The following is a 24553-nucleotide window of genomic DNA, read 5'->3' on the forward strand; positions in this document are numbered from 1 at the left end:
AGCGTGTCCACATGTGAAATTATCACACGATGTTTTTTAAAATATTTTTTAATAATATATATTCGAGAACATGGTGTTGGTACCACGGACATGGGGATTTTGCCATCTTGAATATAACTTAATACCTCCCCCGCCACCGACAGCCCAACCAGCATCGGCCTTATTCAGTAGGAGACAGGCATTTAGTCGAGCACAGATAGAATGGTAGCCTGCAAACGACCTTTAGTTTAGCTAGTTAACATTCATTTAGTACCTACTAACTCCATGCAATTGTGCCTGCAGTGGCCGTGGCACACCATTGGATGACAAATAATTAAAGGGTAAGGTTTAGTTAATTGCAACAGCTGTGTTTTATTGGTTGTTACAATCGGATAGCCCTGTGTTGCATCAGGTTGAGATTATGCATGCTAGCTGTTAATGGCACCACCGTTAGCCCGCGGTTGTTATATCATAAATATAACTTCAGTGTGTTTGTGCTATGCAGAGTGTTTGATTACTAATTAATAACGTCTCTTTTTCAGATAGAGGATGATTAGATTTGCATCTGGAAGACGCATCATTTCTGGGGTGAGAAAGATACTTTGACTGTTGATCAATACAGCTTGCTTCTTTCTCATTAATAGAGAGGTACTATGTGTGCCAGCATTATAACAAGAAGTCATGATGTGTATTGCCTGGGTCCAAACCTTTGATTCTGCCCACTCATGATGTTTATGCACCTCTATGATTATTATATTCTCAGGTTCCAGTATGGAGATGTCTTCAGCAGACAACCAGAGCACCAAACATGACAACAAAAGCTCAGCAGCCGTTTCACTCCAGAGCCTCCTCGGGGTCAATGCCATCCAGACTAACTCCCACCAACGGGTTGTTGAGCATCAGGCCTGTGAGCTGGCCGGTCTCACGTCTATGCCACAGGGATTCACAAGGCACCTCGGAGAAAGGCGACCGCAAAGAGGGTTTCAGTTTGAGGGCCCTCGCCCAGGCTCCCAAACCAGCTCTTTACCTCGGTCTCTCGGGGCTCATCCCTTTCCTGTCTGTCCCTCTCCTGATGGCTGTCACACAGTCCTTCTACCCTGAACTGGCATATGCTCAAGTTGTCTATGGAGCCTCTATAGTCTCCTTCCTGGGAGGTGCCCGCTGGGGGTTTGCCCTCCCTGCCGGTAGTCCTGCTCAGCCTGACTGGATGAACTTGGGCAACAGTGTGGTGCCTTCCCTTCTGGCCTGGCTGGCACTGCTCTGCAGGGACAACATTGCAGAGGGAGCCCTGGTAGTTATTATGGGACTGGGTCTCTCTCTGCACTATGACCTGACCCTGCTACCAGGCTACCCTTCCTGGTTCAAAGCCATGCGGACTATTCTCACTCTGGTCGCCACCTTCTCACTGGTGGCTACCCTGACAATTAAAAACCTCTGCACTGAGAAGAAGATCAAAGAGATTCAGAACTAATTTAAGAGGACAGTTTGTATTTTGAGCCATTTGGACTCAATATAAATATGAAATTAGATGCAGATGTGCAGACAGTCAGGTGGGTTCATACAGTACACCAAAGCACAGCAGTCATTTTGTTACCTATAATATGTTTAATATCTTTTGGGACAAATGTGACATGTATAGCTGTAGCATATCATTTAGAAAATGATTAAGAACAGTTGCAAAATAGGCACAGAAATTTCCAGCGAGTTTAAAAAATAAAAATGTCAAACAAGAGAGACTTTGAAATTAATAAAACATTTATCAGAAAACATTTGTAAAATCATTCTTTGCTGTGAAAAGAACAGACACAAAGTACCCTTATTGAAATGTGTTTGATTATGGCAATTTATAATGAGCAAATTGGGGACAATAAACATTGGACTATTTGCATACCTTTCTTTTCCAACTCCAAACCGATACGAGTCAGTATAGTTCTGTTATTAATGTTAACGGTTCAAAAACACCCTCACCGATCTCTTTCACTTTACAATATACGACTCAGACACCAGAATTTAAATTAGTCACATAAAGGAGATACATTTTCACACATCACAACCTTTAAGGTCAAAATATATCTCACTGAGTTTTACTGGAGATTGACGTTCAACGTAAATGTTCCGTGTAAATCACGAGTGCTGAGTTTAGTGGCAGAGCTGGAGGTAAGCGGTCCAATATTTTCTTGTTTGCACAGTGCAGAAAATCTCTTGCAAACGTATACAGTCGACTCAGATGTGTTTGACTTGTATGTGCAAAATCAATGTGATATTACAGCTTTAAGTTTTTAAAATTTGAACTATCCTAAATAAGGAGAGCGGTAACGTAGGTGAAGTTTAAACCCAGCAAGAACATTATTCTTTTATCGAGTTTGAAAAGCAATCAATAAAAGCTATTACTATGGATTGGAAGTACTGTTACTGTGCAACGACTTCAGTCAGCTTGCAAATGTGACGAACTCCCAACACCCAAAGAGGAAACATGAGATAACTTACCATAAAAAAGGTACAAATATTTCTACATACCGGTTCAGACATTATCTTATAATGATGTTGCTTATCTCAACATCAGAAAGTTGAAATCTAAATTTTAGTAACGTCAGGAGTGAAATGACCAGACCAAACACCCTTGAGTGTAAATAGTGATTAAGAGGAGGCACTATTATATACAGTATCATATATATACAAAAATAACCCAGTGGAATAACTGCTCTGGTGTGCTGTTCCAAGTTTATAATTGTTTACAGGAACCACTTCCCATGGAGCTTTGGTTCCATTATTCAGTCGGCTCAAGTGGTTTGATAAATCCTCCAAGTAGCAACGCACTCGCCTCAAACGTTTCTTGAAGAAAAAATAAAGAGAAAATCAACAAAACAAACAAACAGTGCTTTCACATGTTATCCAAGAACTGTTCCCAAAGGAGCAGAACTCCAGCTAAAATAGAACTCTGCTATGAAAAATATCCTTATCGCAACGATCGCTTTGTCTTCAAATACTAGTTTGTTTCCACTGATATTCCTGTAAAAGTATTTAGTGGATTGAAAATAGAGACCCAGACGAGTCGTGTATCGGTGGAAGTAGTTTTGGCAGTTTTTCCAGTTTCAGATCTGCTGTCATATGTTCAATGAATGTCAAACGTTCTGGAGAAATAAAAAAGGAAAAACATGTCCAATCCATGTATAAATAACATCTATGATCACGCGAAAGCCTACACGAGACAGAAACACAATTTTGTGCTTCTTAAGGTACAGCTTTTTTTTTTTTTTCAGTCAATGCAGTTTTGGGATGATTCAAGTGCTGATATGGATGTCCACAAGTTGACTATTCCTGGCTATCAGAGCACAGCAAGCCCGCCGTCACAGCGGCTGGTGATCATGTTGCCAACTTCCGTCCAGGTATCCAGATGAGGGTCATAGATCTCCACCGAGTCCACAGTCACCGGGGCGGAGAAGTCTCTGCTGGCGGCCCTGCCGCCGACGGCGTACAGCAGCCCGTTAACAGCCGACACTGACACGCCTGCACGGGCAGTAGACATTGGAGCCACCTCCACCCATTTCTCCTGTAGAAAGACCAGTTACAGCGGTGAGGACACTGTTGGGGACACAGATATTACAGAAATATGAAATGGTCCCACTTCACCTCTTCTGGACAGTACTTCTCCACTGTCTCCAGTGCACCGAGGGCCTCGTTCCAGCCGCCCACGGCGTAGATGCAGTTATTGAGGCAGGCGACGCCCACATAGGCTCGACGCGTGACCATGACGGGCAGAGCGCTCCATCGGCGGGAGATCGGGTCATACACCTCGGCTGAACGCAGCTCCATTCCTTCATCACTGATTCCTCCAATCACGTAAATAAACCCTGAGAGAGAGAGACAACAGCGTTTAGTTTAGAGCCGCTTCACCGAGAGTACAAGTCATCAGAGAAGTAAAGAAATACACTGTGGTAAACCGAAGTGAGAAGGGGAGTTCAGCGGCAACACTGAGAAAAGCACTTCAACAAACCGGGAGGAACACACCTTGTAGCTCACAGCAGCCAAAATAGTACCGAGGAACATCCATGCTGCCGATGACCTCCCACTTGTTGTCCTCTGGGTCGTATCGCTCCATGGTCTTCCCAATCTCAGAGCCAATCCATCCCCCTACAGAGGCACAGTGCAATCATCAGCTCATGCTTTTTGTCTGACGTGTGCCAAGATGCTGGTTATTGGTTGAATTGCACTTACTATTTGCAATTTTATCATTTCACAATGTAATTTGTGGTATTTTAATGCTTGTATTTCCATGTTGTTTTGGTCTGATATTGATGAGATTCTATGACCCAGTCTTAGCTGTGTCATTGCTTGTAAGTCTTTGTTTTCTTGTTTCATAATCTACAAGCATAATACGTCTACTTATTATTATAAACACTACATCCTACATTTCACTTAATGCAACTCAATAGCAGATTTCATTAAACCTTTCCCACCAGGTATCTGTCACTTTCACCCCAGTATTGACTCAAGTGCTCCAACTCCTGAAGAGCTTTTGTCAAGTCTGAGAAAATGATTCAGACTCTGCAGAGCCACAGAAGACATTATGCAACTGTTTCTGAGTAGCACTAACCATGACTAACAAACTCAGCATCATGTTTAAAAATCGATGGTTTGCGCCTTTAAAAACTTCCTGTATTTTGGTTAAAAATGGTGATAGTGTGGCATTTACCGAGTGCATACAGAGCTCCATGACAGGGGCAGACTCCAACTCCACAGCGCGGAAAGTTCAGAGACGCCACAGCGGCCCACTGCTTGGTCACTGGGTCGTATCTCTCAGTGCAGTCAAAAATCATCGAGTCTTTCTCCCCTGGTGAGAGAAAAAAAAAGATTCCTTGTTGAGGTTATTTTATTTTTGGGCTTGAACACAAACACAAACACGGCCTCAGCTCTCCCTCACCTCCCACCACGTAGATCATGCCCTCCAGTACGGTGACCCCCAACCCGCTGCGGGCCTGGTGCAGGGACGACACGGTGGTCCAGTACTGGTTAAAGGTGTCGAAGCGCTCCACACAACTCAATGCCCGGCTGTCACTCCATCGGCCGCCCTGCAGCCGAGTGTAGCCTCCTGCCACCAGGAAGTAAAAGTCCGAGATTAAATGGCATTTCTTATTTGGAACAACTGAGATACAGTCTTTATTCCCCAAAATGCATCTGGTTACTCTTCTATGTTGATACAAGATTTGAAAATAACCTATGGCATAGAGGTATTTCCTGGCTTTTCTCCTGGGTCTCATCTTGGCTGGTTGCAGCTGACTGTACATCTTATTTTCTTTGGGAGACTTTGTGACTTCAGTGTATTCCTTCAGCAGAGTCTGCAGCGCCACCCGCAGGCTAAAGTCCGTAATACCTTTAAAAATAGTCAAAATGTCAAACATTTCAAGATGTTGTTTACCAGGCGTGACCTACTCAATTGTATAGCAATTATTGTGAGTAGAAATCAAAAAGAATATCAAATATAAAAGGGATGTGTGAAATATTATGTGTCCCTCACCCTCTATGTACTTGAACAGTCTCTGTGGAGACAGCAGAGGGAAGCGGACGGGTTCCAACACCTCCACTACATGTTTTTTCCTTTTTGCCACATCTTGGAGAACCCAGTCCATGGCTGCAGTGAATACCTGGTACTCGTCCTCAATTCTCAGCTCCTCACTTCTCAGCAGCCTCACCAGTTGATCCTTCGACAAGCCCCTGAACTCATCGGTGACACACACCTAAAGCAGTTAATAGAGGCGATCCGTTAGCACCAAACTAAATCTGGAACAGAGTTTGACAGCAACACACACACACACACACACACACACACACACACACACACACACACACACACACACACACACACACTATAAGGTGAGTATTGTCAGAGAGATAATATAACATATTGTTTCATACCTCCAGAAAGTGAACATGGATGTAGTTCTCAGTAAACTCCAACATGTCCATGCAGGCGATCTGCTCCAGGAACTGAAAGATGCCCACACAGTTGGACGGGTCCATGTGGCCCTTGAGGAACTCTCCGCAGATCGACACCACCTCGTTCAACTGCAGCATGTCTGCTGCCACCATCATCTCCTGGACGTTCTCCACTGTCACACTGATCACACCTGATAGGAGAGGGTACACACAGCCACTCAGCAAAAATGGTACAAAATTACACAGATGTTGTGGAAGGTGATGACGGGGAACATCTGGATGGACGCGCACCTGTGTATATGAAGTCCAGCAAAACCTCAAAGACTTCAGTCTCCACTCCGAGGATCTGCACCTCCTCCTTATCCGCCTCCCTCATCCCCCCGGAGAAGAGGGCGGAGAAGTACGGGCTGCTGGCAGCAAGCACCAGCCTGTGGACCCGGAAGACCCGGCTGCCGACCCTCAGCCCCACGTCACAGAAGTCGGTGCGGAGCCGCATCTTGTTCATCTGGGCCAGGATGAGCTTGGCGTAGCGGTCTGAGGCCAGCAGAGCCTGCTCGGACGCCGCCTGGGCATCACCACCAACAAAGCCAGTGGATGTTGACATAGAGGTGGAGGACATGGCAGCTGGGGTCGGTCTGTGTTAAACATGGGAGGCCCACCTCTTCAGTGAGTCTCAGCATGAAACAGACCTGAAAGACACACGAACTGATGCACCAACGACAAAACAACCCGGAGTCAGTGACACGCCTGGAAATATCGGCAATATTATAAGCCATAAACTTTGTTGACTGTCTCATGGTTGAAGTCAAAGTCACTGTCCGTCACCCTGTTGATATATTGCTTATAAAAAGAAACACCCACTACCGCAGTTAGCCAGACATGCTAGCCAACAGGCATACCAGGGTGGATTCAACCATGTTCATCAATCAAATGAACTGTAATGAGACACATTCACAGATCAATTAATCCCTTCTCCGACAGTGTCAACTTAAAGAGTATTACGGATTTAAGTTGGGAAAAAAAATGTCGAAAATCAGCTTGATTTTAGCTGCGACTTACCCATAAGTTTACTGATGAGGATGTCGCCCTCCGGACTGTCAACACTGGATCGACTGCTCTGGTCTGGCATCTCCAGTCCAGTCATAACTAATCAATCCTCGAGAATGTTGCATTTTAATGTATCTGCATCATTTGTTGTTTTGTATTGACAGTCCTGGGAGACGGAACTTTAGATTACACGACGGTATGGCTCATTTAGTTTAAATTTTAATTTGTTTCCCCGTCAGTTTACGCAATTATTCTCAGTTTGGAGTTTGTTATAACACACAACACCAGGTGGCAGTGTTGCCTTTGAACAAGAAGTTAAACAAATGGAAAGTCCTTGACAACAACCCACAGAAACCTACCATGTAGTTAAATTATCATATTATTCTCAGCATGTCAGCCTATAGCAGCAGGGTCATTTTAAATGCAGCCATCTTCCACTGTATTGGCTGTAACCTCTTCCACTGAACACTACGTTTTAGACAACAGGCAATGAGCAGTCTGGTTTGTTTACATCAGTAGCTTGACATCAAATTGATGTAAATATTAGGTTGGAAACCCGTTATCACTTACACAACTTTAGCATTGCCTGGGCCTATTATAAAAATGCCTGTGACAGTTAGGCTGCAGGAAAAAAGTATTTTAACTGTCACTTTATTTGTATTTCCTGCTGTTTCAATGTGTCACCCAGAAACTAACAGCCAGTGATGTACGAGAGAATATGAGGTGGCACCAACGTTGGCCAATTAAAACTCAAAGGTAGATGTGTGCCAACCTGGCAACCCTTTGTACTACACGTTTGGTTTGGTCTGCCCTGTATTGTTATTACATTTCCAGCGTGTTCTGTTTCCCTAAAGGACATCCATCATTTCCATTTTCTCAGCTGAACAATTAGCTTATTGGATACAGCTGTAATGGACTCTGAGTAAACTAATATAAAGCAAAGCTCGCCCTTTTGAAAAAATACTAACTTTCCCTATCACTCAAATATTTTGGGAGCTATTTGAAAATCTAGACTTACTATGTTACTTGTCTGCCCTGAGAAACTACAAGGTTTAGGAACATGAAAAGCATAATTTGTTCGCCAAAATAAATCTGTGATGACAGCCTAACTTTACTCAAATGAATAAATACTTCACACATATCATATATGCATTATAATACTACTATTTTTCATGATATACTTTCAGTATTGATCTTTCCATGAGCAAACTTGAACCGTTGTAATGTTTTAACCTGTAATGTGATACCTTTTGTTAAATTACCCCATTTAAATGCTGAACAAAACAATCTTAATTTGGCAACATGTTTATCATAGGAGCCCAAAAATATAAAAATTTGGAACGATGTAACCTTCAGCCTTTGTTTTTGTCAATGGTGGCTCGAGCTCGAGCACTGTCACTTTCCACCCAAGCCTGAGTAGCGTTACTCACGTTACATATTTGTGATCAGTGCCGGTGTGTAATTCAAAAGCCTCATTCGTTTCTCATAAGTTTGACAACAGACTCCCTTCAATCAATAGATGATGCATGTTAGTGAGGGACACACATGTTCTCTACAAGTCCAGCGTGATAATATGTCCGTCAGAATGTGGTTAGTTGAGAGGCATTTGTCGTTGTTTGACTGACTTCATTACTAGAGATGCATAAAGTTGCCTCTGCTAAATCCTTTAAATTAATTTAATTGCAGAGTTCCCGTGTGTTATCCCTCGTGTTAAGGCTTTATGTGTTTCATTTGTGATATGAATGTGTTTCTTTTCCTTTTCCTTTTGTTCTTTATGCTGCCTGGGCAGGTGTTTCCTGTAAAACAGGTTTTAATAAGTACGTGCTAAAATGAATTTGTATGTGGTGACATAGCCTTCTTTTTGTGAACGGGATTCTGTTACAGGGTGTCATTATGCTTTTATTTCTTTTAGGAATGGCTCTAGTCTCTCATTTTTTTTTCTCCTATTGGCAATGTTTTTACTTGTCATCATTTTCACCAATCACCATGTATCTCCATTGTGGTGATGGGAGGCAGAGTGTTTGCCTTGCTCCCAGAATCTCCCATGTAGTGGGAGAAAAAGTAAATAGTGTGAGGGTCATCCTATGGAAAGCGTTCACCATAATTACCATTCTGTTTTAAGTGCAGGGTATGTCTGACTTTTTCATCAGGGCTCTGTCTACTGGCTAGACGTTGCAGTCACCAAAAAAGAAAAACATCATGAGAGGAAGCTGACAGCCAAAGGGTTCTTACGGGGTAGAGTTCAGCCTTTACTTGGTACTTGTACTTGATTTAAAATCAAACCAAATAATGCAAAACAAGTAATAAAAGGGCTCTGTACGAGTTTTTACATATAACTTATTATGTAAAGATATCTGTTGTATGATGAGGGTATTTTATTTTGTGTTGATCATACAATATCCTTCTTATTACAAATACATTATAGTTTCAAAAGTTATCTCATCTGCAAAGCTTCTCCGATCACCTGACAGGACTTGTGAGTTGCGTAATTCCTACTTTATCTTGATTGAGTTCACCTCCTACAATGTACATACAGCATTATGCTTTCAGACCGAGCTGGATTTTTGGATTTGAACTCTGAAGCTCCTCAGTCATCTGCATGCAGTCGGTCCGGTGCAACGTTGGTTTTTCTGGCCATGAGCCTGCTGGTTCTTTTTAATCTATTTGAGAGCTGAACTCCCACAATGAGATTGTCCTGAGAGCTTGCGGGACGCTGAAATCATTAGTGAGGATTTTTTTCCCTTGAGAAATAGAAGTACAATGTAATATGTGTGCCATGCAAGCTGTGGAGCATTTATCCAAAAGGAAGGTTATAATTTTAGAGTTGAGTATCTTGCTCGACCTGTTTCAAGGAGCTGGGATCATCTTCCATCCCCGTCTAAGATGGTATATGTGAATCTGATGTGGTTATGGATCTGGATTGCCATTTCCCCCTGAGTAGTTTGTCAGCAAGCAGCATTAAGTTGTCCCCTAATAAGAGCTTGCTCAGTGTCACCTCTCATCTCAGTGTGATCTGAGGCCCGACTTCAATCACTGTCACCAGAGGTCCCCGACATTGCAAATAGATGAATCATCAGTGACTAGTAAGTGACGCCACAGCGGGTAATTCTTCTTTATCATTAAAGTTTCTTTAGTGAAGTTATTCCATGCAATTTCACTTCTAATTTAGTGAACTTGAAATACAAGTTAAAGTTGCAATTCATATAATGATTCATTCTAAACTGATTTGATTCAGGATCCATGATCTAGTGTCATTTTCTTCTTTTTTTGTTTTTATTTGAGTTCACAGATCAGTAAAGCAAGAGACGTCTGGTAGGTCATATGTCTTAAAAATCCCTGTGTGCCTAAATGTTATCCTAAATATTTTGTTGAACATGTACAACAGCCTCTTCACTGTAGCCTTCAAGGTATTGTTCAGCCTGTATTGGGGGCTTACTGCAAGTAACCAGACATTTGGGCTATTCTTTAAATGATAGCCAAAATATTGAGGAATAAAGTACCTGAAGAGAGAAGCTCACGTACAAACTTTCACAACATCATTTTCTTTGTGAAACTGTTTGATTGTGCATCAGTTTCCCATAATCCAGCCAGGCCTGGAAGCAATTTCTAGCTTTTTCCATGACCTCAACAACGCAACAAGGGTGAACAACCTGTGAACCGAAATTGTTAATTTATAGATGCATTCACTGCATATAAGATACATTCAAACACACAGATAAACAATATACAGACAAACTGTTATGTCTATTTGTGGTGGTATTAGAGAGGTTTCAAAGGAAACGTGGAGCTGGTATGTTTAAGGGTTCAGTCTGTAGCCTACATGCTGCTTGGCAGGCAACAGGATCTCTTGCCTTCAGCCTATAAGCCAGCTATAATGTGAGCTAGTAAAAAAATAAAAAAAAGAGAGAGAGAGGGGGAAAAAAAATGCCTCTTATCGATTCTGCCTCCAACATAGCAACTGGTCGCTGATTGGTCGTCACACCGGCACGTTCTCGGCCTCCCATTGGCTCGTCGGGTAGCGTGAAAACGCTAGAATCGGACGGAGACAGAGGGGAGGAGAGACGCGATTGGCTGCTGCCAAACTGAAAGCGAAAACCTCTTCCTCCGTGAGCCTGTGAGACAGTTGATGGTGTGTGTGTGTGTGTGTATTTTAGGCGTGACTCCAAAGGTAATTCGTCCTGCCCCCCCCCCCCCCACGGCCAGAACTTATTTAAATTGAGAACTGTAAAGCACAATGACTATGAATTTAAACGAGCGAGTTTATGCGACTGAGGTGTACCGATAAGGGAAGAGAAAGGGAAGATAAGTACTATGTGTATGAGCAAGAAAAAAGACGTGGGGGCTTTTACATAGATTAAACTTTGATTCAAGGAGCCAATGAAAAGTGGGACTGGGCAGTAAAATGCTGAAGTGCTGTGAAAGCAAATAGCTTAGGGGTAAAGCGGGGGGGGGGGGGGGGGGGGGGGGTAGTTTCAGGTCGAAGGAAATAGAGCAACAGCCTAACTTCACCTTTCCGGCCTTCATTTTTTTTTTCATACCATCCTGTACAGGAGGTAGAAAAATGCACTCTTTCCTGTTCCTCCTCCTCCCCTTGTCCGTCTACCCCACACACTTTCTCTACCCACTCTCTCCTGAGTGTGACTCAGCTGTTGGTATGGTCTGTTCTGTCTTTTCTATCGACCTCCCCCTGCATCTGGTGGGTCCATCCTAGCAGGGCACGCAATGCATGCCTGTCCACCAGCTCTCTCTGTGTGCTGACACACAGGTAAGAGGGAGTAATCCGTGGCCTGGAACTGAGGCTCTACCCCAGAACATCCCTGCCCTGTGCACCTCATTAATCCTTACCTAACACAGACTTCATGTGATAGTTGAAAGAGGCCACCTGTTGCTCTGCTCACGGAGGACCAGTGGTGGTGTCACCGGGGTTGAGGGTACTCGTCAGCATCAGTGACAAACACAAGTGTATCTTTATAGATGGTTATTAAAAACGAAACAATAAAACCATTTATCAACATAATAATAACCAAACTCAAGCTAGCTGGGGCTAAATGCACACGGATGAGCGGCATTCCTTTCACAGGAGCTTCAGGAAAGTCGTCTTTAACAACGGGGCAAATTCCTCGTGAAGTAGGTTTGATGAATTGTTTTCTGGTGACTCAACGGCGGCCCGGGCTGAGTAGGGAAAGGGCCGGCACATATCCTGCTATTGTCTTATCGCTTCCTTTCTCTTCCATCTGTCCACAGCGTGTCCTCCGGTGCCCTCGCTGCCTCCTATCTCTGCTGACCCGAGGATAAGCTCAAAGGACGACAAACGGCTCCACTAGAGACATACGGTGCATTTTACTGAACTACTTATCTCATTTTGTCAGTCTATGCTTTGTATTGGATATTTCTACTCGTGTCAAAGAAATACCGTAAGTGAAAAAAACCGACACAATGCACAGTGCCTGTTTTTTTTTTTTTTCAGCAATAGACTGTGAAAGAAAGCAACCGATTACGTAAGTTGACAAAACCCTCATCAGTTTATTGTCTTTCAGCAAGAAAAAGGTCAGGATCTCACATTGCTTAGCTTCACCCGAGGAGTTTCCTCAATCCCCCAGTGGAGTTATATTTTTATAAGAGGCTTAATCACCCTCCTTTCCATAAACCAACCTCAGAAATACATTTTACAGTTTCTCTGTACAGAGTATCTATTGTCCTCAAACTTGAAAAATGTGCCAAGTTCAACATGGATTGCTTTCCTCTTAAGCTATGTAGGCTGCATGTCATGAAAAAAAACATTCATAGCTCGAGCAATGCCACAGTTCAAGTAATGGAGGCAGGATACTTCCGGACCTCTGGCAGTTCACACAAACATCGGAGGCCACATCATACCGACACCACCAAAGAGAGTGCATTTTTGTGGCAAATGTCAACCTCTCATAACAGCATTACCTTCACCACCACCATCATCATCGTCACACACTGCAACAGTAGAAATACTGTTGGATTGCACTTTCTTCAAGCTTTCATCTTGTGGCAAGTTTATAGAAAAAATATATATAGAATACAAAAAGGTTATACTTCTTTGAGTAACAGAATATAACATACAGTACTTCAGATTATGTTTTGATCAGCACATCAGCAGGTGTACATTAATTGCCCTCCCCTCGCCCAAATTGCAATAACCAGACTTAACAGGGCTGTAGTTTTGCTCACTATTAAGTGCTTTGGTCAATGGTTATAACATTGAGTATGCTCTTACAATGGTATTCTACAGGATGTTAATGCTACATAGTTGTCCACTGTATATGAATGTCTTGTTAAGAAAAGGGGCAAATTGTCAAGATGCACCACGACTTTTCACATATTCACACGTGGCATTTACCCCCCCAAAAAACGGTTTGGTCCACCAAACCAGTATGACGGAAATCAGCCTGTTTACAGCACCATTCCCCCCCGCACAAATGCACCAAGTAGTAGTAACGCATCTCTCACTCATGAGAACACAACGGGACATTTGGAGCACAGAAAAATACATTTTACAATCAGAAATTGTATTTTTTTTAGAGTGTCATGCAAAGAATTATTTAATTTGAGTGAACTAAAACACACACACTTCTGACAGTGTTGCCTGTTATCCACACCTGCGCCACAGTTTTACTCGTTTCCACTCTCAATGTGTGACTTGACACTAGTTCACTGTTTCTCTTACTCTCAACATCTCGTCATGGATGTGTAAAGACAACTGTGTTCGGCGGTGGAGGCTCAGTTCATTCCTAGGTAAAGTTGCTCAGTGGCGCATGAAGCAAAAAAAAAGTTTGACCTCGGGGTATAAAATTACCCGGATCTTCCGTCGGTCTTACGCATTTTACAACGTTTAGGACCGAATGATTAAAATGAGGGCTATTCAAGTGTCAAACAAAAATTGTCAGCCAAGTTACAGACATCTCTTTCCCACTGTAAGTCTTTGGGGAACAATCTTTCTAGGCCCCATGGCATCACGTGACAGAACTGGAAATTGTAATTCCCCCGTTTGGCCACGATGTAGATTTACTTCCGATTCGGCGTGTTACAATATGCCACAATGCCAGTCAATCATAAAACCGGAGTTTTTATGATTGTTAGTTTTATGATCACAAAACTAACAATCAGTTTTGTGATTGTTAGTATTTTCGGTTACTCGGAGAGTAGGGAAGCACCAGAAGATAAACAGGATTATAAGCCGCTCCAGTCTAAGCAGGTTTGGTGACATACCTGGTTTTATGAACCTTTGTTAGTTACTGTTTACTTTATAAGCTTGCAGCCTAGTTATCTCGGTTGCTAGCTAACGTCTGTCATATAAGAAGTAGCTAGCTGAGCTAATTGGCTTCCTTTGTGATTGCCAGAGCAGTGTGTAGAGCTCTGAATATGTACATGGCTAGCTGACTTAATTGAGTAATTACTATAAACCACATTATGGCATTCTTACAAAATGAGGAGTAGCACCCTCTGCCCAACAAAACCATTACATTTAATGAAATGTACACATCGAGAGGGCAGATGTTAAAGAGGTTCTCATTCTGTGCTTACGTGGATATTAGCAAATAGGTCAATACATTTATTGAGGAGAAAAAAAAACATTTTTTTTTCTTTTGCTCAAATTAAAATTGTCTTTCCATGATAAATAATTCATCGACTAAATATAAATCATGTGTTCCAAAAGTGTTTTTTCTGTGCTCACAATGTGCCATCACACGCTCAAGAATGAGGCACAAATATAACTCCAAATATATTTCTAAACTGTTGGTCAAATTTTCAGAACTGAATACAATTTAACTAGAGAAATGGACATCTCCAGCAACTCTGGTTGTAAAAGTCAAAGTCTAACAAAGGTGCAGCACCCGATGTCAGTGAGCAATTTTCTGGTTGTCAACCTCCCCACCGAAAAAGGTGTCCATTAAACAATCGGCAATAAATGAAGTACAAAAAAAAAAATTTAAAAATAATAAAAGCTTAAACAGTCTCTTCGAAAACAAAAATAAAAAAGTTCAAGCTGACATTCAAGTTCCACTCCCACTTCAATCTGTGAAATCCCATTCACAGAAACGATGGAATCACTGTAGTGCAAAACGTAACACGATGCACATTCGATGCAGTCATTCTCGCAGGATACAGTAAACATGTCCTTTTTTTTTTTTGTCTCTTTCCCAATGGATTACATCTCTGGAGCGGCAGGCGGGAGCCCCGCCGTGTGTTTCGGAGTCTGTAAGAGTTTGCGTTCATCTGCGTGTTGAGAAGGCGTGGTGGCTGCAGCTTTCGCGTACACGGGATGCGACAGCCGAACATCCAGGGCGTCATTGTGTTGCGCTAAGGAGTGCAGGCGATAGTGCAGGACAAGGTCTTTCAGTGAGCAGTGGGCGTCGTACGGCTCAGCAAAGCCGTATCCCTGCGGTGTGCTGTAGATCATACAATGCTTCACTTCTTCATTCACGCTGTAATAAATAAAGGAAAGAAAACTCATCAGTGAGTGTCGCACAATTACAACATGCATAATAATCTCAAAAATTCGATCCGTGGTCCAGATACTGCTTTCCAAAATGATTACACTCACACAACAGAGCAGGCGTAGCATCCCTGTTTGCTGCTCTCGCGGATCAGGAACGTTCCAGGAGCCTTATCTTGAAGCATCTCCTCGGCCTGCGTCCGGCTCAGCTCGCCAACAAACCAGTTTGTCTCATCCTGATGTGGCAAATTCTTCTCGTCTCCCTTTAACACATATGTGCTGAAAAAAAAAAGAAAAAAAAAAAAAAAAATAAGAGTTGTGTTGTAACACCTCCGTAACAATTGTGTTAAAAGTCTCTCATTTATAAGCTAAAAGTTGCATTGTTAAATGTTTCTTTCCATACTTACTCATCAAGGCTGTCACTCAGTATCCCCAGCCAGTCGTTTATGCGTTTCTGCCTGACGCCTTTGTGATTAAGCCAGCTAGTAAGGAGAAGCGTAAAGAAAAGGTTTAATCTTGATATAGAATAGTTATACTTTACGGAACGGCGAGAGAAATATTTTCCGCAGATACCACAAACAATGTTGTGACAGTACACTTACTTAAGGTACAGGTCTCTGATGTTGCGTAGCTGGATGATGTCAGGCCGCAAGCTGTTAATCTTCCTGTCCGTCTCTCTGTAGTCCTCCACCTGCGTTCTCAAGTCATCCTCCAGATGGATTTTGCTCTCGTATATCTCCCCGAGACGACACTTCAGCTTCTCATAATTTATCAAAAAGCTAACAAGGGGAAAGTAAAGGTCACAGGTCTGAATGCAGTTCACGACGATGGCTCTACATGCAGCCAAATTGAACCAAATTTAGGGACATTCTTGGGACCGTGATGTAATGAATTACCTCTCCAGATCTTTGTCGGCTCCCTCGGACTGCTTATTCATCTCAAACTTTTCTCCGTAGCGCTCCTGTTCGCGACACTGCTCCTCAAAGATCAGCATCGTCTCGTTAAAGGCCTCAATTGCTGTTCGCTTCATCTGGATCTCCTTTGTCACAAACAATACATCCACTTAGAAAAGACTCAGGAGACCGATCAATGTAAATCCCACTGTTCAGAATAAGTACTGATGTCACAGACAGTCGGGAACATGCAGGGCTCATTTAATAGGTTTGCTTTTACCTGTGAGGTCTTTGTGAAAGCTTCATAAAGCCGATCAAACTCCTTTGACTTCTCCTGATAGTGACAGTGAACCTCCTTGAGCTTTCTTCCAGCGACATCGACACTGTCCCCTTTCACCTGAAGTCAAATTAAAAAACGACACTTAATATGTACAGTTGATAATCCTCCGTATTAAAACAATAAACATTTTTAAGCTTTCAGACTCTTGAAAATGAAAATACTGGCGCTTACTGACCTGCTGGAAGCGGGACACGGGATGCGTGAGCATTAGGTCCAGTGTGGCGTTGTACTCCACCAACGGGTGGTGCTGATAGTGCCAAATGAGCTCCACCACTGAAGTGAAGGTGAGGGGGTCGGAGAAGCCGTACTTCCCATCGCAGTGGTAAATCTTGATCAGCTTGTTGTGCCCGTCTTTCCTGAGAAAGCGGAGCGTCGTATCGCAAAATTAGATTATTGATGTAAAACTGAAACCCCCGTTGATGGTGTTTGTGGTCGTGCTGTTACGATCAGACTCCGTTACTGCTTACCTCAACGTCAGCGTGAAGTCTCCTTGTAGCTTCGTGGACGCGTCGCGCACCAGAAAAGAGCCATCAGGTGTGTCTCGGAGCTTCTCGTTCACCTCATCCCTGAAGGGAAAATCAGTTATCGGTTAACGGGTCTAACTTTACCAAAAACGCTAAACAATCAAACAACACATACTCAGTGTTTGTAGTGTTTAAAGATCATTTACCTGCTCACGTCTCCCCAATACCACTCGGCGTCCTGTAGCGTATATGTAGGTGGCGAAGGGCAGTTGTTGTTCATGGTGGAGGACACTGGCTTGGTTGACCTGGGGGGGAGAGCTACAAGCAGAAGGGAAAGAGGCAGTTTAAGAAAAGGAAATGCAAAGGATCTATCAGAGATCGCATAGCATCGATCTGTTATGAGATCAGGTGAACCTACTGTGAATGCGGCTCTCTCAATATTATGACTATTGCATTCAAGGATGTCTGTGTATATGCATGTTTAGCAAATGCAGTGTTCTGAATGTATACCACCCCCCAACCGACACGCACACACACACACGCACACACACACACACACACACACACACATGCACTCTGTCACACCCTTGCTTGACGGAGCTTGTCAAGATCTTGGGACAAGCCCAGGCATGTCTCCAAGAGATATCACTTGCCAAATCATTACCAAGTGTGGTCAGCACTAAAAAAAAAAAAAAAAAAAAAAAAGGGAAATGTGGCAGTCAGTCCTCATTTTCTGAGCCCCATCAGTCAACAAATGTGAAACATGTTTTCTTTTTAGTGATCCAGAAATTCTACGCTTTATGTGCTCAGCTGCCTGCAACTCTTGCAAGGCAGATAAAAGTCCAACTTGTTAAGTTTGCAGCAGCCTCTGGCTCTGTCCCGAAGTGCACGAAAAGGCATTGAGTAATCCATAAATTATATTATGAGTCTCTTGGACCACCCCTCCCATTTTTACAACAATTGCACGCCAACAGACACTCTTTAAGTTTCCCCATCAACCTTTCATGGAATATTATCTGCGAGCGTGGCTGAACGACTAAAGCGTTTTACCCTAAAACCGCATCAAGAGGAGGTGAAGGGCGATATATTTCACTGCGGGACAACAGCGCCTTTCATGAGGCAGTAGGGGAGAATACAAGAGCAGCCTCAGAGAGGAGAAAATGTGGGTTTCTCCCACCATCCGCTCTCCTCTTTTTCCTGACCTTAAAATAAACAAAAGGCAGGTGCAACAGCACAGTGGCGGGCACGAAAACGTAAAAAAGCCGAAAGCTCCTGAACTCAGCAAAATTAAATCCGCACACCTCCCCCCCCCCCCCCTTATCCGTCTCCTGCCAAGAAACTCTACCGGCTTCCAAAACACACACGCGCATACCAGCACAGAGCGTGTAATAATAATAATAAAATAATAATAAGTGTGGATTAATAACAAATATCAAATCAAATGTGTACAATTCAGAAAAGACAGTGAAGTCTGAAGTGTCATTAAAAGTGCCTCTACAGCACAGACATCATAGGAACAATAAAGCGCGTCTGTATTGTTGTTGTGGTGTGTCAGTAGTAATCACTTTGAGCCCTTACTCTATTGTGTCATATCAACTGCAGTAGTCATTCATAATACGCATAAAACAGTTAATTACATTATGGTGCAATTTTAATTAGCTGGTGTCAAATTAAATTAGCCAGGTGGTTGTTTAGAATAAAAGGCACTATAGCGCCACAATTAAAGTGTTGCGCACATGTTAATAAGCCAATAACGCGTTGAGGTCAAGTGACAAAATGTAAATAAGAAATGAAGTGTTCGTGAGTTGCCCGGAGTTAAGTCATGAGACGAGCTGCCTAGTCCCGCTTGCCTCTAGCCTACTTCCAGAGCTAGCGCACAAATTAACCACGGCTGGCTGCAGAGGAGAACAAAGCGGTCGTTTCATGCGGCGCTTTATTAACGCAACCCTCTAAACCACGTTCCCTTTCTCAAAATGCACTCTTCGCGTTGTCACCACGCATGCAGCGAATGCGTTTGATTCCTACGGGAGAGATGCGAAAACTGTCATACGTGTTGTGTCCCAAGTTTTTTTGACATCTGCGCCCGGGACAAAAGAAAGCCACTGCGCCTGGTTCCACCGAAAGGTATTACGTAATTGGCAAGTGAATTGCGCTATGCATGCCTGGGCAAAGCCACTGGGGGAGCTCAGCACCGAGGACCCGGGCCATTATAACGTTTTTACTATCACCTGCACGGCGTTTGTCAGCTTTAGTAAAGGCGTTACATGAAAGGATGCAAGCAAAAGGAGAAAGCAAGAAAAAGCGAATTTTTTTTTTTTGGACCCTCCGCAGATCAGACAATGGCTGCCTTTAACCCTAACTTACCTGGTGGTGCTTGATCCATTTCGATGTAGAATAAACCTTCGGGAGGATAAACCATTCCTGGTCCAAAAGAGTAGTCCAGGTTGCTGTTGGTGTCTTTGCACGTAAATGAAAAAATAATAAAGAAAAACGGTCGTTTCTTTTGCCGCAAATGTAGACTACTTCAGTGCAGTCGCAACCGCCACGTCCAGCATAGATTCGGACAAAAATAAAAGTCCTTTGATTCCGAGTTCGTGAAACATCCCAAAGTCCGACTGTGTATCCTCAACATATCCTGTCTAACTGGGGTTATTTCGCACAGATAGATTGTCACTTCGTGCCTTCTTGCTGCGCGGCGGAGCTCTACTTTACTTCATCTCGGAAGTAGAGCGACTTTAAAGGGCTGTTCGTAACATCATCTTGGCGCGGTCCAACCTACAGCAGGGGGGGATTTTTTCTTACAGGTCTCACGGTCATGTAAATCATTCCCAGTCAAGTTTATGTTTCATAGTTAATTGAAAACAAGGCTTTATACGTATAATTTGCAATATAACTTTTTAATATGTGAATTCCACTCGCGGATAGTTGGTGTGTGCCACATTAGCGACACCCTAAGCTGTAATGGTTCATTCCAGACCGTTTCATTCAGCTCTCCCCAACCTGCACAGTTAACAGCTGAAAAATTCCTTTCAGAGCATGAATGGAAATTGAAAAACCTAGTTTATTAAGCTTGAATCATTTAATGGCAACACAACCTATGCCTTATGTGTTTAAATACTTTCTACAACTTGGAATTAAAGCATTTTTTTCTGAAACGTTAGCTTTTTCCCAATTTACCAGTCAGTGAATAGGTTTCAATTGAATGACATCATGCAATAGATTTTACGATGATAAAAGCGTCTTCAGCTGTTTGGCATCCAGAGAGCACCATGACTCAAAGCCCTTTGTCTGAGAGGTGACAGAGTTGCCTGGCTATTTGACAAGTGTGTATTATATTCTTGTTGAGCTTGTCGAACACGTTCAGCAGCAAAAAAAATGGAACAGAATTATTGCTGCTCTGACACCGTCCAGTTGAAGACATGGTAGGTAATAGCAGGTGTGTTAACATCAGGGCCTTGGAAATCAATGTACAGGTATAAAGCATTTATTATTTCATGATGGGAAATTAATAATGTTCCTATCTTCAAGTGGTACAAAGTACCAGGATTAATACCTCCATGTTGGGTGAATGCATGCATTGTTGTTCGTTCATGACACAGAATTAACGTTGTGCTATAAATTTAAACAACCAAGGCCTCTTCATCCAGCTGACAGACGTAGCTGCAGGGAGAGCGAAACAAGGCCTGCATGGTCAGAGGTCTGTCTCTGTTGGTGTCCAGGCGTTTATGGCCGTTCCCCTTTTGACCCGAGGACAGAGAGTCAGGGAGGTAATTGCCTCCGGCGTCCCTTTTTACCCATCAGTAAGACCATTCTTGCCTGTGTCCATGTCAGTGCCCATGAAACGTCCTAAACTAACTGCCATGATGCAGCGTATTTCGGCAAGAGAGCCTGTATGCAGGCTGCCCTCACAGGCAGACAGGAAAAAAACACACTTGACAGGTATTTCCAACAAATACATCGTCTCTGAAAATACAAAAAAACGGTGTATCATTTGCATGTTTTATGCAAATGCTGTTTAGCTTTCCAAAAGGTAGTTATGGGACGTTAGCAGGTTTCTTTTTTGGCATTATATCCACCATTTGACAGGTATGTTATTGTGTGGGTGTGTGTGTGTGTGTGCACACGTTGGGTGGATGCAGCTGCTGTGGTAAGGAATCAGACTTAATACATGGGGAGCTCGCTCTACCAGTTCAGTAGACCAGGGCGCCAATGTATGAGTGCTTGTGTGTTTTACATGTGTTCCTACTTTGAGCCTTTGAGGCTTGCCACGACATGTCACTTTCCCCCACCCAACCCCCCCCCCCCCCCCAACCCCCCAACTCTGGTGTCAGAAGAGCACAGGATTTGCCCCTTTAACTTCTTGGTCTGAACTCCGTGACACATTTCACTACCACCATCCTCTTGAAACACAACGGCATTGGGGCTCCAACAGACGTGTCAGTGACAGTGAGGCAGGACAAGCTCCAGTCTCTGGGCCTTGTGTTTGGTGTTTGGAATATGCCGCCTAATCCATCATTAGTATTAGAAAAACGTGGAAATATTTGGGGTTTGCTGAGCATTTGTATGTGCGCCCACATTCGTGTTGTGTGCGTGTAGTGACCAGGGTACGGGAGGGCACGACTTGCAGGATAAACCTTTCGGCTTTGCACCCCAGATCCAGGCAGTCCTGATGGGATCAGTGAAGGCTAATCGTAAGATTAACGGGATAGGCTGATACTGCAAGCCTGCCAGCTGCCTGCTATAGCTGATGTGACTCATCTTGAGATCCACCATCGCAATATACCACTTGACTGTGGGAGTGCTGGGAAGTGCTGCACGGGTTTCAAATTAATAGACAGATGTTTCTCTGTGCTAAATGTAGACTCTAATTCTGTTAGCTTTATGTTTTGACACTGATCTCATAAGTGACTTAGAATGACTAGAGAGGAACTGTTAAAAGCAGCAAATATTAAGGAGAGTTGGTGTTAAAGGCCTTAAAGTGTGATCTATTCTGTCCTCGGGACAACTGAGTCAGGAAGAGAAATATAAATATGTCAGAGTAAAGGAGAATGGCAGACTTGTTTTTTTGTGTCCTTGAGGTTATTAGGTCAGTGAGGTTCAGTGTGTTGTTCATGAACTCTGGTGAAATTTTGGAAAGTGCTTTAATCCCCATATTTAAGAGTGTTAAATGTGTACATGATAGGCCTCCTGCTGTCATTCACTCAGCCAGCCTAGGTCACAACAACCAGTATTTGTAGAATCAGGGGAATAATCTCCTGGCTTTTTAGACTAATGCTTGTTTAGATTCTGTTCACTTGGAATATTATGTATCAACTGTTTTGCAACTAGGATGCGTTTTATCAGGAGTTGTTTTGTTTGTTGTCGGAAAAAGAAAAAGACTCAAAGACACAACACGGAGAAACAATGTCAGGAATTAGTTCAGTTCACCAGTGTTGGTATCTGTGTCGTGGTCTCGCATTGTAGCCCAGGGTGAATTGTACATCTCTCAAGTCTTCTGTACTGTAGTGTGCTGCTATTCACGGCCATTGAAGGCATGCATAATGGTTTTGGCAGGGCGTTCGACATCCACCATGGAGAGACTGTGGGGTTTCCCTGATAGCCGGCCAGAAGCAGCACACAAAGCACGCAGTAGTCCTGCCAGAGGCAACTCGACTGTGGGCAGAGTTTAGGGCGGCTATGGTCTGGCCCCCAGGACCCTGCCATTGTGGAAATGTAAGTGGGGACAGTGTCTGAACGGCTTGAGTTGGAACAGAAAACTTTGGATGACCAAAACTATGAGCTTCAAATAGCTGGGCCCTGGGAAACATAGCTTGTTCTTTTAAAGAGGTCAAAGAGAAGCCAAAAAGAGGAAAAAAATCAGAAAAAACAATGTTTGGTGGATGTCAAATTGGAGGCTACTGTTACTATAGACATCGGCAAAACTGACATACCATTTTTTTTTTTTCAAACGCTCCAGTGTCTGTCTGCCTCTTTGTATGTGAAGTCCGGCCCTCTCCCTCGCTGTTTCTGTCCTGGAGCACCCGGTGGTCATACCCAACACTCATCATCTGTCACTCCATTCTGCCAGAGTCTAATCTTACTAACAGAGGTGACAACTGAGGTACTCGCGGCATGCCACCACATAACGTTTACCAGCTGAGTGTCTGAGTAATGCTCCGGATTATGATCCTGTGGTATCAGCAGCCTCGGACTCTCTACAAACTTTCCCCACCTCTCTGCTTAAGTGGTGCGTCAAACAAAGGCCCGACCATGAAGAATGGAAGTGGGACGCTGCCTGTTGTTTTTAGTCCTTGTTAGGTAAGGATTAAAGTGTTATTTTCACAGTTGAATAATCTGTTGGTCTTTTCTTTCCGATGAAGCGTTTTGTTGTAAATTAATGAAATAATGAAAAATCTCCAGTTTCCCAGATCTCAAAGTAGCATCTTGACATTGCTCGTTTGGTCCGACCAACAGTCAAAAGCCCAATGACATTCAAATTGTTATGATGTAAAGCAGTATTTTTGGCATGATTCAATTCTGAAATTCCCAATTGCTCAAAAACTAAAACCGCATTATTCCTGATTCAGAGTGCCCACCTGCACGTCACCATGAGAACAACTTCTGCGATGCATCTTCAACTGTGACTCAACTATGAGTCTCTGCAGAGAGGATGTGTGTCAGTGAGCGAAGGATTCATGGCTGGAAGCTCAGAGCAGCTAAGCTGGTAACTTAACCCATCTCTCTCTCTCTCTCTCACACACACATACATATACAAAAAATGCACACACACACAATCCCTGGCTTTCATGCAGAGCAAAAACCGAGAAGCCGTGGACTCTTTAAAGCTCCTCGGCTGTTGCCCCCCTTTATATAAAAAGGACACTACTCTCCTCGGCGACACAGCCATCACATCAGCACTATAACTCTATTAGGCAGAGCTCCAGGACACACTAAGCAACCCATGGCCCACAATGGCATCATTGTCAGCCGGGGATCGCAGCCATTGTCGTCCATGCTACAGGATTTATTCCCCTCCTCCCATATTGTGACCTTCACCTCTGACCCCGTGCTTGCCATCTCATATGCTCTGGGACCGAGAGGCTTGTGAGGCTTTATGCCTTCCAGGTCTTAAATGTTCCATTACAATGACCCGAGCCTGCTAAGTGGCTTCTCTCCACAGCGCCAGTGTTGGGATGATTCAGGTTAGTGTCAGCGAGTAGAGAGAGAGAGAGTGAGAGAGAGGGGAGGGGAGGGGAGGGAAGGAGGGGGGGGGGGGGGGGGTCACAGTAAGGAGTTGTGGTAGGACTGATTGACCCTTGGAAAAGGTCAGTTGGAAGGCATGAGAGGAGCGGTTCTACCTAAATGGCTCTTTTCTCTCCTTTTTCTCCCCTTGGCCAGGGCAGAGACTCTGTATGGTTATTTATGAGCGTGTGGGAGAGCGAGAGGGGCTGCA

The 24553-nt window shown here is 43.5% G+C and overlaps 4 protein-coding genes across 5 annotated transcripts in view; 2 read left to right on the forward strand and 2 right to left on the reverse strand.

Annotated features, from left to right (window-relative positions):
- The first annotated feature begins 131 nt into the window (after window positions 1–131).
- On the forward strand, window positions 132–1746 carry LOC142956023 (transmembrane protein 69-like). The gene is made up of 3 exons (XM_076097313.1): window positions 132–320; window positions 522–567; window positions 743–1746. The coding sequence occupies exons 2-3, from the start codon at window positions 529–531 to the stop codon at window positions 1448–1450; spliced, it is 747 nt and encodes a 248-aa protein (XP_075953428.1). The 5' UTR covers window positions 132–320; window positions 522–528; the 3' UTR covers window positions 1451–1746.
- On the reverse strand, window positions 1565–11407 carry ipp (intracisternal A particle-promoted polypeptide). The gene is made up of 10 exons (XM_076097304.1): window positions 6973–11407; window positions 6205–6618; window positions 5893–6104; window positions 5495–5714; window positions 5195–5350; window positions 4901–5068; window positions 4673–4810; window positions 3988–4110; window positions 3610–3830; window positions 1565–3529 (listed from the first exon to the last, which is right to left on the reverse strand). Exons 2-10 carry the CDS (start codon window positions 6530–6532, stop codon window positions 3305–3307), a joined length of 1791 nt encoding a protein of 596 aa, XP_075953419.1. The 5' UTR covers window positions 6533–6618; window positions 6973–11407; the 3' UTR covers window positions 1565–3304.
- Window positions 11408–11419: 12 nt separating this feature from the next.
- The window catches only part of LOC142956018 (SH3-containing GRB2-like protein 3-interacting protein 1), a 43716-nt gene continuing 30582 nt past the window's right edge, over window positions 11420–24553 (forward strand). Inside the window, exons 1-5 of the mRNA XM_076097302.1 lie at window positions 11420–12293; window positions 12428–12458; window positions 22675–22833; window positions 23078–23418; window positions 23688–23824. The gene's annotated coding sequence lies outside the window, so the exon portion shown is untranslated. The remainder of the gene's footprint in view (window positions 12294–12427; window positions 12459–22674; window positions 22834–23077; window positions 23419–23687; window positions 23825–24553) is intronic.
- LOC142956022 (phosphatidylinositol 3-kinase regulatory subunit gamma-like) lies at window positions 12464–19841 on the reverse strand. Of its 2 annotated transcripts, none has more exons than XM_076097311.1 (10): window positions 19486–19841; window positions 17328–17439; window positions 17125–17223; window positions 16833–17013; window positions 16598–16714; window positions 16321–16460; window positions 16027–16203; window positions 15832–15906; window positions 15533–15703; window positions 12464–15413 (listed from the first exon to the last, which is right to left on the reverse strand). In XM_076097311.1, the coding sequence occupies exons 1-10, from the start codon at window positions 19538–19540 to the stop codon at window positions 15137–15139; spliced, it is 1404 nt and encodes a 467-aa protein (XP_075953426.1). In that variant the 5' UTR covers window positions 19541–19841; the 3' UTR covers window positions 12464–15136. The 2 variants fall into 2 exon arrangements, with proteins under 2 accessions (XP_075953426.1, XP_075953425.1); XM_076097310.1 differs by having other exon boundaries at window positions 16321–16463; window positions 19486–19840.

The sequence above is a fragment of the Anarhichas minor genome, unplaced genomic scaffold, assembly GCF_050575085.1.
Source record: "Anarhichas minor isolate MPS153535 unplaced genomic scaffold, ASM5057508v1 ptg000024l, whole genome shotgun sequence".
In the NCBI taxonomy this organism is placed as follows: Eukaryota; Metazoa; Chordata; class Actinopteri; order Perciformes; family Anarhichadidae; genus Anarhichas; species Anarhichas minor.